General features: G+C 57.6%; 1 protein-coding gene across 2 annotated transcripts in view; it reads left to right on the top strand.

The window, feature by feature from the left end:
• GATSL2 (GATS protein-like 2) overlaps positions 1-19,329 on the top strand; it is a 40,044-nt gene that overhangs the window by 18,759 nt on the left and 1,956 nt on the right. Inside the window, exons 2-7 of one of the 2 annotated variants that reach the window (XM_012640341.1) lie at positions 10,153-10,223; positions 16,412-16,605; positions 16,782-16,914; positions 17,648-17,771; positions 18,325-18,435; positions 18,877-18,928. In XM_012640341.1, the coding sequence (XP_012495795.1) occupies positions 10,153-10,223; positions 16,412-16,605; positions 16,782-16,914; positions 17,648-17,771; positions 18,325-18,435; positions 18,877-18,928 (685 nt within the window). Of the gene's footprint in view, positions 1-10,152; positions 10,224-16,411; positions 16,606-16,781; positions 16,915-17,647; positions 17,772-18,324; positions 18,436-18,876; positions 18,960-19,329 lie in introns of both variants that reach the window. The other variant, XM_012640339.1, reaches the window with a different exon arrangement.

The following is a 19,329-nucleotide window of genomic DNA, read 5'->3' as shown; positions in this document are numbered from 1 at the left end:
ACAAGCCACAAGAGTGACTGTCCTCCATGCAGCCAAGGTGAGCTGCTTGAAGCGTAGATCAGATCTGTCTTCCACCCTCTAACATTTCAGACCCTCTTTTTAAATGGACCCCAGGTGCACAGAATTTGATTACTCATAATCCTTGGCTCATGACATACTTATTGATCCTGCTTTTATGTTTGTTGAAATAACTCACCATGCCTCCAACAGAGACCATGACATTGACGGTAACTGCCATCTACCCACGTTTATCTTTCCCTTGATTTTTGCAAATGGTTTCATCCCGTTTATACGTATGAAAAGGATACCTGGCTGTGTGTGATCTTCTGAGGCTTGGCTTTGTCACTCAGCATTGCAAAGTGCAGGAGGTACACTGGGTTTCCACTGCCGTAGACTATCCGGCCACACCGCCACAGGGTACTTCTCTTCCTTGAGCTGGGGGACCCTCTCCTGCCAGGCAGTAAGTGCCGCAGTCACACAGGAACACACAGATCGTACCTGGGTGGCTCAGTGCCTTGTCACAAGCTGAACACACCAGAGACCCAGCACCCAGCAAGACCCGCAAGAGGACATGGCCCAAATTCCAGAAGTCTCCCTCTCCCAGTGTCTCCTCTCCTCTCCTCCCTCCCCCGACGCCTGTTGCCTGTACATGATTCTGCCTGTTTTGGAAACTTCGTTGACATTTTTTCTCAGCCATCCTTAACGTGGCTCACCAGCCACACATTGGTCTGTCGCTTCACCTTTCATGGATTTGCCTTCACAGCACATGAAGAAATGCACGTGGCCCCCAGCAGTACCTTCCTAAGGGTGAGTGAGCAGGAAAGTGTGAGGACCGTGGGCCCCTCGGCCTGCGAAGGTGCCCTGCCTGCCTTGGAGGGAGATGCTGCCTTTGTCACATTCCCGTTAGACGTGAGAGGGGCATGGGACGGTGACCTGGAGGGATTGCCCATGCCGGTCATCTTGCTGTGCAGCTAGGGAAACTGAGGCCAGGATAGGGGGAGGGCCAAGGTCCCACAGTGAGCCAGGGATGCACCCCCCTGCCTCCCACACCACCCTCCCAGTCAGCCTCTAGCGGCCCCCAGGCGCTCCCTGCCGCCCAAGGCGGGTGCAGAGTCAATAGCAAATACCGTAAGGCTCACCCGATGCCAGGAGCCGGGGGCACGGTGCGAGGCAGCCTTGATCCCTGCCACTCAGCAGCCAGCACCGAGGCAGGGGGCGGCGAACTCAGCAGTGACTCAACAACCAGGCTCTTTCTCTGCACGCGCCACCTCACTAAGCAGGCACCCACCGTCAGAGGGGAGGTGTGGGTGGCACAGAGGAGGGTACCCAGTGGAGGGCGTCCATGAATGTGTCCACACTGAGACCCAAAGGTTGGAGAGTGGATGGGGGGACGGTCCCAGGTGGAGGGTGCAGCACACTAAGGTCCCAAGGAGGGGCCCAGCAGTGGCCAAGTGGAGGCTGAAGAGAAACAGCCCAAATCACAGGGCACTGTAAGCCATGCCGAAGCCTTTGGCTTTATCCTGGAGGTAGTAGGGAGCCATGGAAGGTGTTTGACCTGAGGAGTGAGATCATCAGATTTGTGCTTTGAGAAGCGCCGTTGTGTACATGGTAGAGAGTATATGGATGAGGTCTCAAGACGCTCAGGAAGATGCCTGGGAGATGACAGCAGACATGACAAGGGCTGGATCTGAGGTCCCCAGGTGGCGGGTCAAAGGCAGTGGTGAAGGGCAGGCTGGGGGAGTGGTGAACCGAGTGGCACACAGCGGTTGCCACCAGGAAGAGGGATGGCCCGACTGGGTGGACACCTCAGGGTCACCATGCTGCAGGGGCAGGATCCTGGCTGCTGCAAGATCACCACCTGACCCCAGGCAGATGCCATCCCTTTTCTGAGCCTTGGTTTTGATGTAAAGATGGTCCCTTTGGTGTGGACCGAAGGTCTTTAGGGACTGTCTCTGCTAGGGTGGCCAACCCTCTTGGTTTGCCTGGGACTGAGGGTTTCCTGGGATGCAGGATTCTCAGTGCCCAAGCCAGGACAGCCCCAGGCAAGCCAGGATGGTTGGTGTCCCTGGTCATCTTCCTGCTGGCACCGTGGGCAACAGGCACTGCTAGTGCCCGGCTTGAACGCACAGCCCTGGGGGCGGTGGGGCCTCGGACTCAGGCAGCACTTGCTCAAGAAGTCCAGAGGGCATTCTCGACCGTGTCGCCCTCCTTCCTCAGCTAGCGAGCGCGTCACCTCCACTCCGTAACTCAGGTGCAGGGGTCCCCAGGCTCGGTTGTGTAGTCGCAGAAATGGAATGAACCGGAGCAGCAGTGGAGTGTGGCTCCCCGTCTCGGAGGACCCACAATGCCATCTGCACAGCTACCTTGGGCAGGGTGCGACGCAGCCCCAGCAGGGGTCCGGAGAGACTCCTTAAAGTGACCCTGCCCTGCAGGTGGGCACTCAGCCACCCAGGGTGGGCCAGGGAGGCCCAGGCATCCAGCAGGGAGGCTGCCTCCCAAACTCCAGTCTCCCCAACCCACTGGATATGGTTTAGAGCTCACCAGGTAAGTTCACTTAGTAGCAAAGGTTGAGAACCTTAAAGGTTGAGAACCAGTGCTTTAAGCAATACAGAGCTAGGGGTTTATGCAGCATTTTTGCCCCTAATCCCTGTTCCTTCTGTGGCTTTGAAGAGGCGACTGTCTTCCCTCCTCCTTGGTCATTTTCCCAGCTGGAGTGTCTGTGTTATTTAGGTGACTGTCTATGGGTCCCTGAAGGGCAGAATTAAGACTAGCCAGGTGAGCCTGGGTGGCAGAGGAAGACCCCATCTCTAAAAAAATTTGGCTGGGTACATGCCTGTAGTCCCAGCTACTCAGGAGGCTGGGGTGGGAGGATCACTTGAGCCCAGGTGTTTGAGGCTGCAGTGAGCTATGATTGCACCGCTGCTCTCCAACCTGGGTGACAGAGGGAAACCCTGTCTCTAAAAAAAAAGAAAAAGAAAAAAGACTAGCCAAGTGTCGGTTAAAAGGAGGCCACATTGATAGAGCTTCTCGAAATCGACTACCCCAGGATGGAATGAATTGCCTCAAAAAGGAGTGAGCTCCTCATCCCTAGTAGTATGCAAATGGAGGCTGGGTCAGCATCTGTTCAAGAGTCCATTACCAGAGGAGGCAGCAGAGAATGGCCTTCTAGTCCTGATTCTGGGCTTCCCTGTGCCCTGCCTCCCTGCCTGGATGCTTCCATGCAGGTCCCTCTCTTGTGGTTTTAGTGGGGGCCTTGTGGTACACTGCCACAAATTAAACAAAAAACACATGCAGTTCTCCTCCCTCTGCTCATTTCTCTGGTTCATAAATCTGACATCTCAGAGTGGGCTTTGCTGGGCAAGTTTACCTATAAATGACCCTCCCTGCCCCCCTTCCCTCCCTCTCTGCCCTCTGGTTTGAGGTCTGTTGTGGGGACAGGGCTGGGACGGGCCGGGGCTCGTCACCAGGATGCCCGGGGAGGGGCCGTGCAAGGGCCTCACTCCGCTGGGTTAGGAATCCGCGAGTAAACAGATCGAGTTACTAGTGTCAGCCGGGTGTCCACTGCGGGCAGCCACGGTGATTGAAGATGGGGGTGTTTTTCTCGGAGATGACTCAGCTTCTTGGCCCTGTGTAGGGGCAGCCCTGGGCCTTGGCCCTGCCCTGGTGGTTGGCTCTAGGCCAAGCCCAAGGGGGAACTACAGTGGGTTTGCAGAGCCCACAGCTGGTGTGCAGTCCATTGTGTCCCATCAGGGAGAGGGTGTGTGCCAACAGCTCTCCAAGGGCCGGCCCAGTCAGGTCGCTCAGCCTCCCCAGGCCTCAGCCTCCTCATCTGTGAAATGGGAGCAGCTATTTCCATGTCAGAGTCAATGTGAGAACCGAGTCCAGCGCACAGACAGCGAAGCGCGAGTCCAAAGGGTGGGTGGCCCCTGGGAGAGGGACCCTGGAAGGGGTTGTATGACACAGGCTAGAGAGGGCCTGGGGCCACCCCTGAGTGCTGCCTACTTGGTGGGGGGTTAGGGGACGGGGGCAGCTGCTGCCGGAAGGAAGTAAAGAGGGATATCAGTGTTGTGACGTTGCAGAGCACCGTATAGAGAGTCCAGTTTCCAGGGAGGCCTTGGCCGGCCTTGCTGGGTGCGGCCTGAGGTCAAGGGCAGGCAGACGTGAGGGGAAAGACCATTGGGTTGGCGGTGCAGCGCAGGACCCACTGGGGAGCTGAGGGCCGGCCTGATGACAGCGGATTGAGGGAGGGCAGTGGCCTGAGGAGGAGATGGGGACCAGGGAAGACTTTTTTTTAGGATGGAGGAAACTTGAGCCTGTTTGCTGCTACATCCAGAAGCCAGATACAAGACAGACTGCTCAGAGAGGCGCTTGGGAGAGTCGGCAACAGGGAAGTTTGTTTTCGTGAGCCCAGAGCAGAAGGATGGGCTCGTTAGAGGGGCCCTCACCAGTTGGCTTGTGCCTTAGGAAATCTGGGGTGCAGCCTGGGGTGCTGAGTGTGCCAGAGTGTGAGAGGTGGGCGAGGGTGGGCAGGGGTCAGGTCCTGGGGGGATTTCGAAGTGGAGGTCATTGCTGAGGATGGTGTTGGGCAGGGGTCTTACAAGGGCGGGGTCAGCCAGGGGCCACCAAGGTCACCATGCTCCACAGGCCAGCAGCACACGATAGAGTTGGGTAGGTGGTGGCCGCAGGAGGTGAGGGAGTCCCAGGAGCCAGGGCCACTCAGAGTTGCCAGGCAATGGGACGACAACCCTAGGCAGTGCCCCAGGGTGGCCTCAGAGTCCTGTGATAGCAGGTCCCCTGGGCAGTATTCTTCCCCTTTAATACTGTCGGGGACTTGGGGCCTTGGGGGGAGCGGAGCAGCACTGCTCGTTGCTTTGGGGTCAAGTATTTCCACTGCCGTGTCCAGTGTGTTGACGGAAGGCTGCCTGCATCGTTAGGAAGGCCGCAGGTTGTGTGTGTTGTGTTCTCAGCTGCGGTACGAGGAGCATGCAAGGTCGAATGAGCTTGCACTTCTGTCAGGAGAAAACCTGGGCATGTCCTGCCATCATCGAACTCCAGGTTGGATGGACCGAAAGAAGCGGATGCTGTTTATAAAGCAGCCACAGAGGGCCTGGGACTTTTTATCTATAAAAAGACATCAACTTCCCACCCTGGCCCCGAGGCTGGGGGCTGTGCCCCTCTCAGGAATGGGGGTCCAGGCTCAGGGGCTGTGCAAATGTCCAGTGCCATGGGGCTGGTGCCACAAACGGGGCTCCAACCCAGGCCCCCTGGCTCTAAAACATCACTCTTTCCAGAGCATTCCCCCCGCCACTCCCCTGCCCAGCACCATCAGAGGGACAGAGGAAGGCTGCACTGTGGTCCGGGAACCAAGTTGGGGAGTGAAAATACATCTGTAGAGCCACAGCGAACCCCAAATTCGATGGCCCAGACAGTGGGGAGGTTGTAGCCCCGGGTCCAGTCCTGCCTGTTCACACCCGGATTCCTGCCTGATGCAGGTGCCTGGACCCCTCTCCGGCCACGTCCTCTGGGTGGCCCTTCAACTTGGTTTCCAGCACGTCTCTGAGGCCTAGAGCTCTGCCCTGGCCCCGGCTCTGTGGCTGGGTCCTCCACGCCCATCAGGCAGACCCCAGCCCTACCCTCCTGGTGCCCCAACTTCCTCTCAGTCCTGGTTCCCCAGAGATCAGCCTCTGCCTCCCGGTACCTTTCTGCAGCTGCCCTCGCTCTGGGCCCCGGAGGACCCCAGCTCGGGTTCCTCACCCTCACCCATCATGGGCCCTTGCACGGCCTGCTTTTATTTATTTATCCAACTAATTCACATTAACCATACAGTCAGCACATGCAGGCCAGACCCAAGGTCTGATCTGGATGACAGCCCACATGTAACCAGAAAGTCCCTCGGCCACTCTTTCCCCTCCCCACCCGGGGTAACTCGCCTCCTTTGTGTGCCATCGGACTGCAACTCTGTGGAGTCCTTAGAGGTGTGTTTTTTTAAAATTGTAGCTGCTTTTCACTCTGTAAAAAGAGCGCCGTGCCGTCCGCAGTATGTGGGAACTTGTTTTTCCATCCATGGGACTGTTGTATCACAGAGACGCATTCATTTCTCTGCGTATCACCCTGGACCATTCATGTTGCCTGCCGGGTAATATTCTGCCATTATTCGTGTCCTCGCCTGCCGATGGGCGTCTGGGCCGTGGCCAGGTTTTTCTTACTGAGAACAGGCTGTTACGTATCCTCTTGTCCGTGTCTCCCATTACGCATCTGTAAAGGGTGGAAGCCGCCGAGGGGAACAGCTGAGTCACGGGGCTTCTGCCACAAGCCCCTCCTGCCTTCAGGCCGCCCGGCCATAGAGGCAGCTCAGCACGGCCCGGGGGACCCAAGGCAGTAACTGCTTTAACCTACCTGAGCTTCAGTTTTCCTGTCTGTTAAATGGGAATAATCATACTACACATTGATACAGGTCGCACGGGTTACAGACCCTGTACCACGCTCCGTGCTAGGCAGAGGGGAGAGAGGCAGCCCCGTTTCCCGGGAGCAGGTGGCTCGTGTGCAAGGACACACCCAGAAGTGCATAATCTCAGGACTGTGACGGATATTATCATCACTGGGGACGGAAGGGCCGGTCAGTGTGCAGGCTCACTGGGACGGGAGGACTTTGGCCTGCCTGCCGAAGTCGAGCTGGGGGCCACGAGGAATGGGGAGCCCCAGAATCGGCGATCGGAGCCAACAGGCAGGAGGTGTGCTCCCGTCTGCAAGGACTGAGCACCCCTGGAGGGAGCCTGGGTGCCGGCTTCTTTCTCTAGACCTTTCTGCTTTCTTCTGCCCTGCCCGCCACCTTCCGCAGTCCTGCCTCTGCACATCCCCCTAGAATTGGCCAAAGGCCATCACCCCACGCTGTCTGATTTGATTCTCCCAGTCGCTCATGACACGAGCAGATTTTATTTTCCGTCTTATAGCAAAAGAGACCCCTGTTCAGAATTGCCCTGCAAATTGCAGAACCAATTAAGGCTTTATTTTTTCTAACTAAAACTTGAAAGGGCAGATTCTCATTGTTAAAGACAGCAGAAATGAAATGTAAATAATACAAGAGACCTATTGAAGACCCAGGAGAAACATGAAAAAACCGCGGCTGGTTAAGAGAACAAAGCCTGACACACACGATCCGCCGGTTCTTCCTTTGGGAAGAAAAGCCCCGTGAATGGTGGCCCCGAAGCACTCCTGTCACTGGCTATATGTTCTAAAGGGCTCCCATGAGCCACCGCGGAGAATCCTCAGCTGGGCGGCAGCCAGTGGTTGGCAGGAGAGGCAGGTTAGACCACTCTGGCCCTTCCACCTCCTCCCTGGGACCGGCTGCGGACGATGTGGCCAAACCTCCCTCATTCCAGACCAAACCAAATGGGCCACGCTATGCCAGAAACACCCCTGGCTTTCTGGGCTGGTGCCTAATTCCAAGTGGGCCAGTAGCGGACCTACTTTAACGGAGGCACGAGAATGTTTGTAAACAGGTGCCGAAGGGTCCAGGAAGCCTGTTCTGAGGCCTGTTTACAGAGCCTCTCTGGTTTGAGTGGGCAGGTCACGTGGGTAAAGTGGAGGCCCTGGGCTCGTTTCAGAGCCAGGCTCGCATTGCAAAGGTCTGGACTTGTTCTGTGGTGAGCCGGCAGGTGACTTTGGCTGGGTCCGGCTGACACAGGGCATTGTGACCCTGTGGGAATCGGGACATTTTGTGGGTCTGGCCCACAGAGCCAGCTCCCACCTCCCTCTGCCCCGGTCCTACATAGGATTTCACGTACAGGCAACCTTTGCTGAGCCCTGGCAATGCAGGGGTCTTTGTGTCATCAGGTTCCTAAGTACCATGAGGACAGCTAGAAGGCAAATAGTCCCCAACCCATCCCCTGCTTTCTGTTTCCTAACAGCACTTGGCCCCAGACCAGGTAACTTCTGGGTTTTGAGCCTCTCTCCAGCTCTTTGTAGACAGAATATGGAGAGGCTACAGACACCTGGGGCCCAGCTTCTGGGGTGTGGACCCAGCCATGACTTGTTAGAGAGGGCAGAGCTGGGACCAGAGACCGTAGCCTCTCCCGAAGGAGGGTAAGTCAAGGCGACGCAACATGAGGACAGCAGGGTTTGTTCTGATCAGAGCCTCTCTGGCTTGGAAGGTGGGTGTATGGATGGACACAGTCAACCCCTTTGCTCAGCCGTCACTGAGTGTTGACTTTGTGCCCAGCCAGTGTTAGGTACTGGATGTGTATACATACAATCCACTATCCTTGCCTCTGTGAGCTGTAGTCTGCTGAGGGAAGCAGACCTTTAAGTATTTGTATTAGATCATGGGACACACTCAGGACCGTCACATGCAGTTGCACGAGTTGTACACTGCCCAAGTCTAAGGGCGTACTTCACATAGACTGTGAGATGAATGACCCCCCCAGAGTTGTGATGTACCACCCACCCAGCTGTCCACAGGGGCCTGAAAGTCCTCTCATAGACATGGCGTCAGGGAGGACCACCCATGGTAGGAGATGAGGGTCATAGACATGGCGTCAGGGAGGACCACCCACGGTAGGAGATGAGGGTCATAGACATGGCGTCAGGGAGGACCACCCATGGTAGGAGATGAGGGTCATAGACATGGCGTCAGGGAGGACCACCCATGGTAGGAGATGAGGGAAAGGCAGGCTGGTGCCGATCAGGAAAGGTTTTACCCTAGAGGAGATGCTGGAACTGGGTCTTGAAGGATGAGCAGGAAGTCTCCAGCCAACGAAGGGAGAAGGATACGCTGGGTGGCGGGAAGAACGTTTGTCAGCCTTTGCAGGCATGAGGGGGGGCAGGCCGGGAGTGGAAGAGGGAGCAAGGCAGTTCATGGTGGGGGGAGTCGGGGAGAGAGGAGAAAACAGATCAGGGTGACTTGGGAGGTGAGACAGGGTGGGACTTACAGACATGGGGGGCGCCGGGCAAGAGTCTGGGGCTGACTCCTGAGAGCCACAGCGGCAGGTCGGCTGCGCTGCCCTCCCTGAGGCCTGCCTGTGCCAAGGGGCACATTCCGAGAGGGGTGTCCAGCAGCGGGCAGGGCCACAGAGTGGCTCAACCCCAGGAGACGGGTCACTTCAACAACATGTTTATACTCCATTTACACACAGGCCGCTGTTGCCTCTGCTGGTGTTTATGCCCCCTGGAATAACGTGTGTGGTCTATTTTGGGAGCCTCCCTCATGGCCGAAGGCACAAGAAGCAAATGCCGTGACTGCTGGCCTTCAAAGGGCTCTCTAGGACAGCTGGGCGGGCCCACCCCGCCCAATGAGTGCCTGTGCACAGCGATCTGGTGATTAGGGGGCTTCTCAGGCTCTTTCTGAGCACGTGGGGGTCCCTGGGAAGGGGCTAGGCCTGACCAGTGCTTGCTGTTGTCCACAAAGCAATTATAGATTTCACTTGTCCAGGCAATAAATGCAGATTGGATATGGGACAGGCAGGGACAGAGATGTAATTTGCAAACCAAAGAGCTGGAGGGAAATCGACGAGCGTGTGTGTTGGTGGAGCAGGATGCCGCCTTCTTCCCATGGGGTGGGGAAGAGAACGCCCCCTCACTGACGACTCCAGCACAGACATTTTCTCGAAGGTTGTCTTGGCCGGGCGCAGTGGCTCACACCTGTAATCCCAGCACTTTGGGAGGCCAAAGCGGGAGCATTGCTTGAGGCCAGGAGTTCAAGACCAGCTGGGCAACAGAGCAAGACCCTGTCTCTACAAAAAATAAGAAAAATTAGCCGATGTGGTGGTGGGTACCTGTAATTGTAGCTACCATGGAGGCTGAGGTGGGAGGATCACTTGAGCCCAGGTGTTCAAGGTTGCAGTGAGCTGTGATCCTCCCTCTAAGAAAAAGTGCAGCCTAAGATTCTTGCGCCTGGCAGGATCTTAGGTGGCTCAGGGGGTCCCCAAGATTGGGAGGTGCAGAGGGTTTGATCAGCATCTCTATGCCTCTCCGCGACCTCCTGAGTCCGAACTGGGGGGACACGTCAGGAGAGACAAGCAGCTTAGCTGAGGTCACCAGCAGCCTGGGGTCAGAGCTCTGGGTAAACTGAGTCCATCTCCCACTGGGTCACAGTGGGCAGCTGCCCCAGGGGCCTGCCAGGACTAACGAGATACCCGTGTCTGTCTGTCCACACAGGTGCAAGTTCTTCAGTCTGACTGAGACGCCAGAGGATTACACCATCATCGTCGATGAGGAGGGATTCCTAGGTAAGTGCTTCTCCCCCCGGGGCCCCCCAGGGGCTCAGCCGGACTCCGGAAGTCAGGGCTGGCCTGGCCCCGCCTCCTTATTTCTGCCGCTACCTGCTTGTCAGCTAGAAAGTCAGCAAGGAATCGGTTTCCTTCTCTCCCTGTGTTCTGGCGGGTGTCCTCCCCGCCTGCTCTTGAGACTGCCCTAGGAAAGACTCCAGAGCTGCAGGGGCAGGGGTTCAGGCACTGCATCCCCCAGCTGAGAATTAAAGCAACCCAGAAGGAAAAGGAGCGCGTGAGGTTGAGCATGTCCTGTGAAAAGGTGCTTTAAATGTCCTCAGCCCTCGTTCCCGTTTGGGGCAGCCTTAATCACGATCCTTTTCTTTTTTCATTTACTTTTTTCCATTTTTTAAATTGAAATATTCACATATTATAAAATTCACCATTTTAAAGGGCACAGTTTGGCAGTTTTTTGATATCCACAAGGTTGTGCAGCCATCACCATCTACCTGATTCCAGAACATTCTCATCACCCCCAAGAAGAAACCCTATACCCGTTAGCGGTCACTCCCTGTTTCCCCCACGCCCACCCCAGATCCCTTGAGTTTTATTATTAAAGATTATTGTGTTTGTTCTGCTGTAAAGGGACTGATAACATTTGTGGGGAGCCTTCTAGGCTGCCAGCACCATGCTGGCCAACGCGCATTAATTCATGAGGAGGTGTCATCTTGCCTGTGTCCGGGACAGGCCCTCACCCAGGCCCATGAGCAGTGGAGCCAGACTCCCCCTAAAGCCACCGCTCTCTCTGAACCACTAAGTTACTTTCTTCAAAACTTACAGAGGATGCAACCAGTTAGACATTCTTAAAAACCACACTTCCACCTGGAGACAACTGCTAGTAACTTTTTAGCGTTTTCCTTCCAACAATTTTCTGTGCACAGGCTGCTGCTTTTTCATTTACTTATGATCGTATGATGTACAGAAATGTTTTCGCTTAACATTGTGGCTTAAAACGTGGTGTGTTGTTACAGACTGTGACGGCGGACATAGTGGTAGACTTCACCCAGTTCCCTGCGGTTAGAATTGAGGTTGTTTTAATTATTCTCCATTGATAAGCTTATACACTCCTTAAATGTGTCAAATTTATTCTTATTCAGATTGATTCCTAAAATGGAATTATGAGAAATGGAATTATGGGGTCTTTACTGGTTTACTCAGAGTCGGGGGCTATGACTCCGGAGCAGGGTCCGGCTTCCTGCTTCACAGCAAAGGGAGTGTGCGGATTCTCCCTAGGGAGCCCTTGCCCCGCCACCAAAGGCACCCACCTGACCATTCACTCCCTCATTCATTCATTCATTCATTCAGCAGGCGTTTTCAGAGCTAGGAGCCACAGACAGGAACTTTCGCCTTAGCACAAAGCACAAGCCACGTGAAGATTGTATTCTTGGGCAACCCAAACACATTTTGATTTTCTTGCGAGCACTCGTATACCTTTACCCAGAACTGCCGAGACTTGTGGCACCTCAAAGATAGAAGGAACCTCCTCGTGTATCTTATTTCTGAGAATAGGTATGATGTTCCCTGGGAACAGATATTCTATTGAATCAACCTCCCCGGATGAGACTAGCTCACTACCTGTCTGGGCAGCAGGTGGGAGGATGCCGTGCGTGGTGAGAGGGGAGCTGGCGGGCCGGTTTCGCAGGCCCCAGAAAGCTGTGTGTACAGGGATCGTCAATACCCTGGGATGTGTCCTGCCGCTGAGTGGCTGGTTATTCTGAGCCTCTGAGCATTGCAAGAGGCAGCGTTTACTGAGCGCCTGCTGTATGCTGGCCCTGGAGATGTATGCAGGAATGAGAGAGAGACCACCTCAGACTCCGTGGGCCTCAGGCCTGCCAGCTCATTATACCGTTAGTCATGGGATTGCCTCTGTGGCAGGGCCTATGCACGGGGCCATGGGGTTCTGCGAGAACATGTCACAGAGGGTACCCTGCATCCTGCATACAGGGGAGGGGGTACGAGGGGCCATTGGAACAGGGAGCAAGACACCAGAAAGTAGAGAACTGAACTCACTGGCCCAGCGTATACTGACTCATTTCACCAACCTGCTGGCACTTCTATCTGCACACACTGTACTAAGCCCTGGAAATGACTCATTTTATAGATGAGGCCCTGAGGCACAGAAATATGACATAACCTGCCCAAGGCCTCACGGCTGGTGTCATTTGTGGATGTTCCCATGGGCCAGGCCCTGGGCAGGGAGATGGAGGGATCCAGCCTCTGCCATGAGGGACCTATAGTTCCTGGGGACAGAGACACAAGACTCAGAATGACAGTATCAAAGGAGAGCAGTGCCTGGCTGGGCAGGAGCAGTCTAAGAGGACTTCCTGGAGGAGGTGATTGAGGTGGACCCAGCTAAAAGAGTAAAGAGCCCCTGCATGTGTGTACAGCCAGGGCTTCCAGGACAGGGTGGGACGGGAAGGCTGGCCCAGCATTCCCGGAGAACTAGCGTGTGAGAAGATGGGCAGGAGGAGATGGAACAGGCGGGGCTGGGAGGGGCTGGCATGGAAGTTGGGGCTTTATCCTGAGGACAAGAGGGAGCCATCGAAAGGTCTTAGCTAACTTTGGAGGGCTTGCCTGGAGGAGGAGCAATCCAGAAAGATTCCAGATCTGAATTTACCCGGGACTTTTTCCTGAGCTCCCCTCTGAACAATAGGAAGCCCCCCCACTCACCACCCCCCATATTTTATTTGGGTCCAAAGGAGTGTGAGGAGCCTTCCACAGCATGGCACTTTTGGGGGGGCTCCAAAGAGGAGGCATCTGGTGAACTCATCTGGTCACAGAAGGCTTCCTGGAGGAGGTGACATTTTTGCTGCCTCTGTGGCTGAGAAGGTGGGGAAGGAAGCAAACATGTCAGGAGAAAATTGTGTAAGTACAGGAGCAGAAGCAGGGACCAGGTCCAGCCTGTTAAAAAGTTAGAAGACAGAGGTTCACACAAAACAGGCAAGCAGAGCATGGTTGAGCCTTATTCTGTCGGCAGTGGGAGCCATTGAAGGTTGTTGAGCTGGGCTCGTCATCCATGGGGCGGGACTTGGGTTGAGTCCCTGGGTGCATGTGTAGGAGAGGGAGGAGAGAGCAAGGCGGGGCCCCCTGGGGGTGAGTAAGCAGGCTCTGTTCAGATCAAGGTCTTTAGCGCAGGCCGAGACCCTCAGCTGGCCCAGGGAGGGAAGTGCCCACAGTCCCTCAACCCTGCCGCTCCCCGAGCCTTTCCTGGTGGCAGAAGCAGAGCGGGGAGCAGAGGCCTCAGGACCATCTGAGCCCAAAGCCTGTGTTTTAATAAGAGACTCCCCACCGCTGAAGATCGGGCCCCTCTGGAATGGGCTTAGGGCCAGGCCTGGGCTGGGCCCACCGAGTGTCCCCCCAGCACCAGGATTGGAACACCAGCTGCCCAGACGCCTTCACCTTACAGTCCTGGAGCTGAGCTCCAGGGGTTTCCTCAGCACCCCACCACGGGCTGGTGGCCGAGGCGGGTCTGGAAGGCACTGCACGGTGCTAGAATGACCCGCTGCCCCGTGGCCTTGGGCCAGTCAGCTGCCCTCCCTGGGCCCCAGGTTCCTGCAGAGCCAGGTGTACATCCGTAAGCAGATGGGGACGGCTCTCTGCCCCGTCCTCACTGATGGGTGGGGAGTTCAGAGACACTGGCTGGGTCTCGGGTGGCCTGTGGGAATGGCACTGGCTCCCCCAGCCCCTTGCCCGATCCTGGCCATTTGGGTTTGGAAGCGTGGGACAATGTCAGAGGCCCACCCCAGGTCTGGCAGTGTGACCGCACCCTGCCCAGGGGTGGGGGGAGCCGGTGAGGGTGGGATCGGCAGGGCCCAAGCAGTGTAGAGAGCCTGGCAGAGCCGCCACCGTCCTTGCCACCCATCCGGCAGGTGCTGGGACGGGATTGGCAGAGAGCAAAGCAGGCAGAGGTCACCACCCTGACGTCGCTGACGCCTCCCGGGGCTGACTGTGGAGCTGCACGGCCCGGTACGGTAGCCACTTGCCACGTGTGGCTATTGAAATTTCAGCGAATTAAAATAAAATTCGAAATTTCACTTCTGCGGCTCAGCCACACTGCGAGTGCTCCATGGCCACTGGTGGCTAGCGGCTACCACGTTGGGCGGCACAGGTGTCGACCCCCTGCCATCGCAGACGGTCCTCTTGGGCAGCGCTGGGTTAGCATATCGCAAGGACTTGGCTTTTACTGGGAAGAAGATAGGAAGCCACTGGGCGGTTTCGAGTCACGAGGAGCTTGGAATAGGCAGAGCAAACGGGGTGAATTCACAACAGCTAGCGTGGTCCTGCTGGGTTAACACGCTGCCAGAACTTTCCCAAGGATGCTTTAGGGGTCCTGCCCTCATGAAAGGGGCATTTTTTATGTCCCCTCCTCGTTAAACATATTTAAATGGCTGCTTAGAGCGACTCGCTGTTTTCTGGGCTGCACGATTTCCTGCTCGGCGCACAGGGTGGCGCGAAGGTTGGAGACGGCCCCTGGGCAGAGGGCAACCACGCAACACGGCTGGCCGCTGGGTCTGCCTCTGCATGTACAACCTGGAGGGGGGGTGGGGGGCACACCATGCTGCCCCCACGAAGTGCCTCCCTTTGCCAGGGACGGCTCCGTGGAATTTTAGGATTGAGATGAGACCCGGGTTCTGGGGGCACGTTGCCTCGGCTGGTTCTGGGGTCGAGAAATCTCCTTTCCGATACCAGGAGAGCAGGCAGAGACTAGACACGGAAGCCTGGGAAGCAGGGCCTCTGCCCTCCGTCGCGAGCCTGTCCCCTCTCCTGCGCAGCCGCCTGCCTCTCCAGCCACCACTGGCTGGCCGGTGGTGCACTGGGCAGTGGTTGCCATGGCGACCAGAGCCGGGCAAGCGGAGCCTGGAGGGGCCTCACTCAGTTCCCCTCCTCAGAAGCCGTCTTGGCTGAGGCCGGCACAGCCCAGCTGGTCCCCGCCATGTGGCGGCATCATCATCATCATCGTTATTGGCCCCTTAGCTCGCCAGTCTCTGAGCTCCTCCCTTCTTGGCCCCTGTTTCCTTGGGGACTTGGTGCTTCTTCCCATTTGGCGCCCAAGATGGAGCCCGGGTTTTGAGGCAGACCTGCATTTGCGTCCTGGCTCTATCATTCCCTGCCTCACTGACCCTTTGGTGGCTTCTGGGTTGCAGAGTACACGGTGGGAATGTGATGATGCTGCTTCCTCTGTGGGCTCCTTGTGGGACACGGTGTCGGGGTCCCCTCCCCGTGCCTTGCTCCCTTCCCCACTCCAGGCCTGCTACTGGCTGGGTTTGAGCAGGTTCCCGGTGGCGCATGGAGTGTCCTGTGTGCAGCCTGTGTTCAGGCCTATGACTGAGTGTCCATGGACACACGTGCACATGTGTGTACCTGTGTCCCGTGTGCAGGGCTCCTTGGGGACTCTCCCCAGGATGGGATGAAAGGACAGCTCAGACACTTGGGTTCTGGGTCTTTATGAGCCAGTCAAGGAGACTTGGCGATTGCTGCTGCTCTAGTCCCCCAGCCTGCCCAGGCCAGGGAACCAGCCCCCAGGCTTTTGGGGGTGTGACAGTCACTGCCCCCCATAGTGCAGCATCCTCTGGAGCTGCCTGTTCCTGCAGAAAAACCCAGCGTGCAGTTCTGGGCGAAGCAGGGAGAGACCCCGGGGCCCCACCCTGTCTTCTCCTGGCCTCCCTCTGCCCAGAGCCCTCCCCAAGCTCCTGGGGAACCCAGTGTGGGAACCACAGGGCCAGTCACACGTGGAACAGTGGGGGTGATGACAGCGCCTTGGCACACAGAAGGGCTGTGAGAACTAGAAGTGACGAAAGCATCACTGACTACTGACGTGTCGGTTTACTGCTGAGGAAACTGAGGCTCAGCACAGATGAACCACTTGCCCACATGGCTCCTGCCCTGTGGAGCTCCCTGGCACATTGCAAGTCACCTGAGGGCTTCCCTGCTCAGTCCTCCTAGGAAGGGACCTTGGAGACAAATCCCATCCAGCTGACAAATGAGGGAACTGAGGCTGGGGACAGGACGGGTCTGGCCGAGGTCCCCCAGCACGTCTAGGGTGGCAGAGCTGGCCCCAGAGCCCCAGTCCCCGCCTCTCTGGCCCACCCTGCCCTGGGGGCCCCTGGGACCCCAGCAGTCATGAGGCTGCCTTCTGTGTCCCCCTCCAGAGCTACCCTCCTCGGAGCACCTGAGCGTGGCAGATGCCACGTGGCTGGCCCTGAACGTGGTGTCGGGCGGTGGCAGCTTCTCCAGCTCCCAGCCCATTGGCGTGACCAAGATCGCCAAGTCGGTCATCGCCCCGCTGGCCGACCAGAACATCTCGGTGTTCATGCTGTCCACGTACCAGACGGACTTCATCCTGGTGAGCCACGGCTCCACACCCCGCAGTCCCAGCATGCCACACGAGTGCCTGCCCGTTCCCGTTACACCCCCGCGTCCCCACGCACCCCACAGCCCTCCTGTGCTACCCCGGGGGGAGCCAGACAGGCTGGTGCGGGGGGGCCACCTGGCACTCACACCTCCCCTTCTCGTCCCCAGGTGCGCGAGCGGGACCTGCCTTTCGTCACCCACACCTTGTCGTCAGAGTTCACCATCCTGCGGGTTGTCAATGGCGAGACCGTGGCAGCCGAGAACCTCGGCATCACCAACGGCTTCGTGAAGCCCAAGATGGGTGAGCCGGGCTGGGGCCGTGCGGGAGGAACCTCAAGAGGTTACCAGGTCCTGCCCTAGACCAGCCCCATTCAGAGTGTGGGTTCTGTCCACGGAGCACACGTGGAGTGCCAGGGGCTGAGCGCAGTGGCTCGCGCCTGTAGTCCCAGCACTTTGGGAAACCGAGCAGGAGGATCCCTTGAGCCCAGGAGTTCAAGGCTACAGTGAGCTATGACCATGCCGCTGCCCTCTCCAGCCTGGGCAACAGAGTGAGACCCTGTCCCTAAAAATAATAATAATAATAATAGAGTGCCAGACATAACATGGTACAGCAGTCCTGGGCAGACTGTGCTGCCATGGTACAGCAAGGGTGATGGCCATGCATGCAGCCAGCGATGGCCAAAGGCCACCCCGTGCCCACCCAGGGTGTGGGGCAGGCCTCCCGGGGCAGGGGCTGTCCAGCTGAAGCTTGGGGCACAAGTAGCAGCTAAGCCCGGTGGGGAGCTGCGAAGGGCATTTCAGCAGCCTGCACAGCGTGTGCAAAGGCCCGGGGGCCTGAAGGCAAGCCAGAGACTCAGGAGAGCTGGAGGTGGTGGTGGAGGCTGGAGAAGGGACAGGGCCGAGTCTCGAGGGGCCTGTGCTGGGCCCTGCTCGAGCAGCTGCTGGCCCCCCCATAGTCCTTCTGGGCCCTGTACCCACCCACGCTGCCACTCCAGGTCCCCGCCTCAGTGCCCCATGTCTTTGTGCTCTCCCAGTCCAGAGGCCGGTCATCCACCCGCTCTCCAGCCCGAGCAACAGGTTCTGTGTCACCAGCCTGGACCCTGACACGCTGCCTACTGTTGCCACGCTCCTCATGGACGTCATGTTCTACTCCAACGGGTAGGACTCCCTCTGGTGTGAGGAGCTGCAGGGCGGTTGACACAGCTCTGCCTGGGAGCCCCAGTCTGAGGAGGGAGACATTCTACCCTGGGAACCCCAAAAGCTGGTGAAGGCCCAGGGGCACACGTACATGTAATGAACACCCCACTGTCCCCCGAGCTGCAAGGGCAGCCCCAGTCCCTGAAGGCACCAAGAACTCAGGTGGACGACAGTTTGCGTCCTTCCTCGGCGGATTTTGTAATGTCTAGACCACCCCCAGGTGGGGTGGGGAGGGTCCAGCCAGCTGGCAGTGACCACAGCCTATGCCCGAGCAGTGAGCAGACACAGGAAAGGGCCGGCTCCGAGGCCGACCAGGCCTCCTGCACTGTGAAGTGTGACTCCCGCCACCGTGAATGTGGCCGTCCCATCGCATCGGAGAGCGCATAGAGGGAGAGACGCCAGTTCAGGGGCCCCCAGCAAGGCCGGCTTGGGGCCTGGATCTGGGCCAGCGCAGAAGGACAGGCAGGCGGGTACAGTGGGGACCCCGCCCTCACCAGCTGCCCTTGGCCCCCAGAGTGAAGGACCCCATGGCTGCCGGCGACGACTGCGGCCACATCCGCTTCTTCTCCTTCTCCCTCATCGAGGGCTACATCTCCCTGGTGATGGACGTGCAGACCCAGCAGAGGTGAGCCAGGCCCTTGGTGGGGCCGTATTGGGCACGTCACCCACTTGGGTCCCTCATCAGCCCTCACCGCAGCCTTTTACTGTAGGTGAGCTGGCCCCCCAGCTTCGAGAGGTGCAGGGGTTGTCTGGGGTCCCCGGTGGGTGGTGGCAAAGCGGGCATTTGAGCCCTGGCCCAGCACTGTTTGTCCATCAGCCCCCACTCTGGAGCTGGGGAGGGATGTCCTGAACAGCCCAGCCCAGCACTGCCCTCCTCGTCCCCCTGCCCCCAAGACGAGGAGGCTGCAGAGTGAGCAGGTCTAGGGTGTCAGGAGGGGATGATGCTGGGAGGCCCTGAGCTCTGCCCCACCCACCCCACGGGCAGGCAGGGAAGGTTCCACGGAGGGCTGCTGGAAGGAACACAATTAACACCAGCCCGTGGGATTTTTTTCTCGCCCCTTTGAAGGTTTCCTAGTAACTTGCTGTTCACGAGCGCATCTGGAGAGCTCTGGAAGATGGTGCGGATTGGAGGACAGCCCCTGGGATTTGGTGAGCCCCGTGGGCTTCAACACCGGGGCTCACTCACACGCATCGTCCTGGTGACTCTGCCCCTGCTCAGGGGTATAGGAGGGGACACTGGGGTTTAGGGGCCTGAGTCCCCCTGATGCACCATCCCTCGACCAGCGTGGGACAGGTGCACACAGGCCTCCAGGGGACGAGAAGAGTAGGCTTCGGTCACAGGCTCTTATTTTCCCCACTCAAAAACTAATACATTGCTTATTATTAGAAAACTGGGCTGTGATAAAAATTGAGGAGAAAAATAAACACTCCTTAGTCCCGCTGCTCAGAGGTAACGAATATTGGTGGTTTTCCTTCACGTAAGTCCACGTAACGCCAGACGTCTCCCCGTGAGTCAGAC

This window comes from Propithecus coquereli, unplaced genomic scaffold, assembly GCF_000956105.1.
Source record: "Propithecus coquereli isolate 6110/MARCELLA unplaced genomic scaffold, Pcoq_1.0 Scaffold150, whole genome shotgun sequence".
Classification (NCBI taxonomy): Eukaryota; Metazoa; Chordata; class Mammalia; order Primates; family Indriidae; genus Propithecus; species Propithecus coquereli.
Note: the sequence above shows the minus strand (reverse complement) of the source record. Positions and strands in the feature narration are given on the sequence as shown.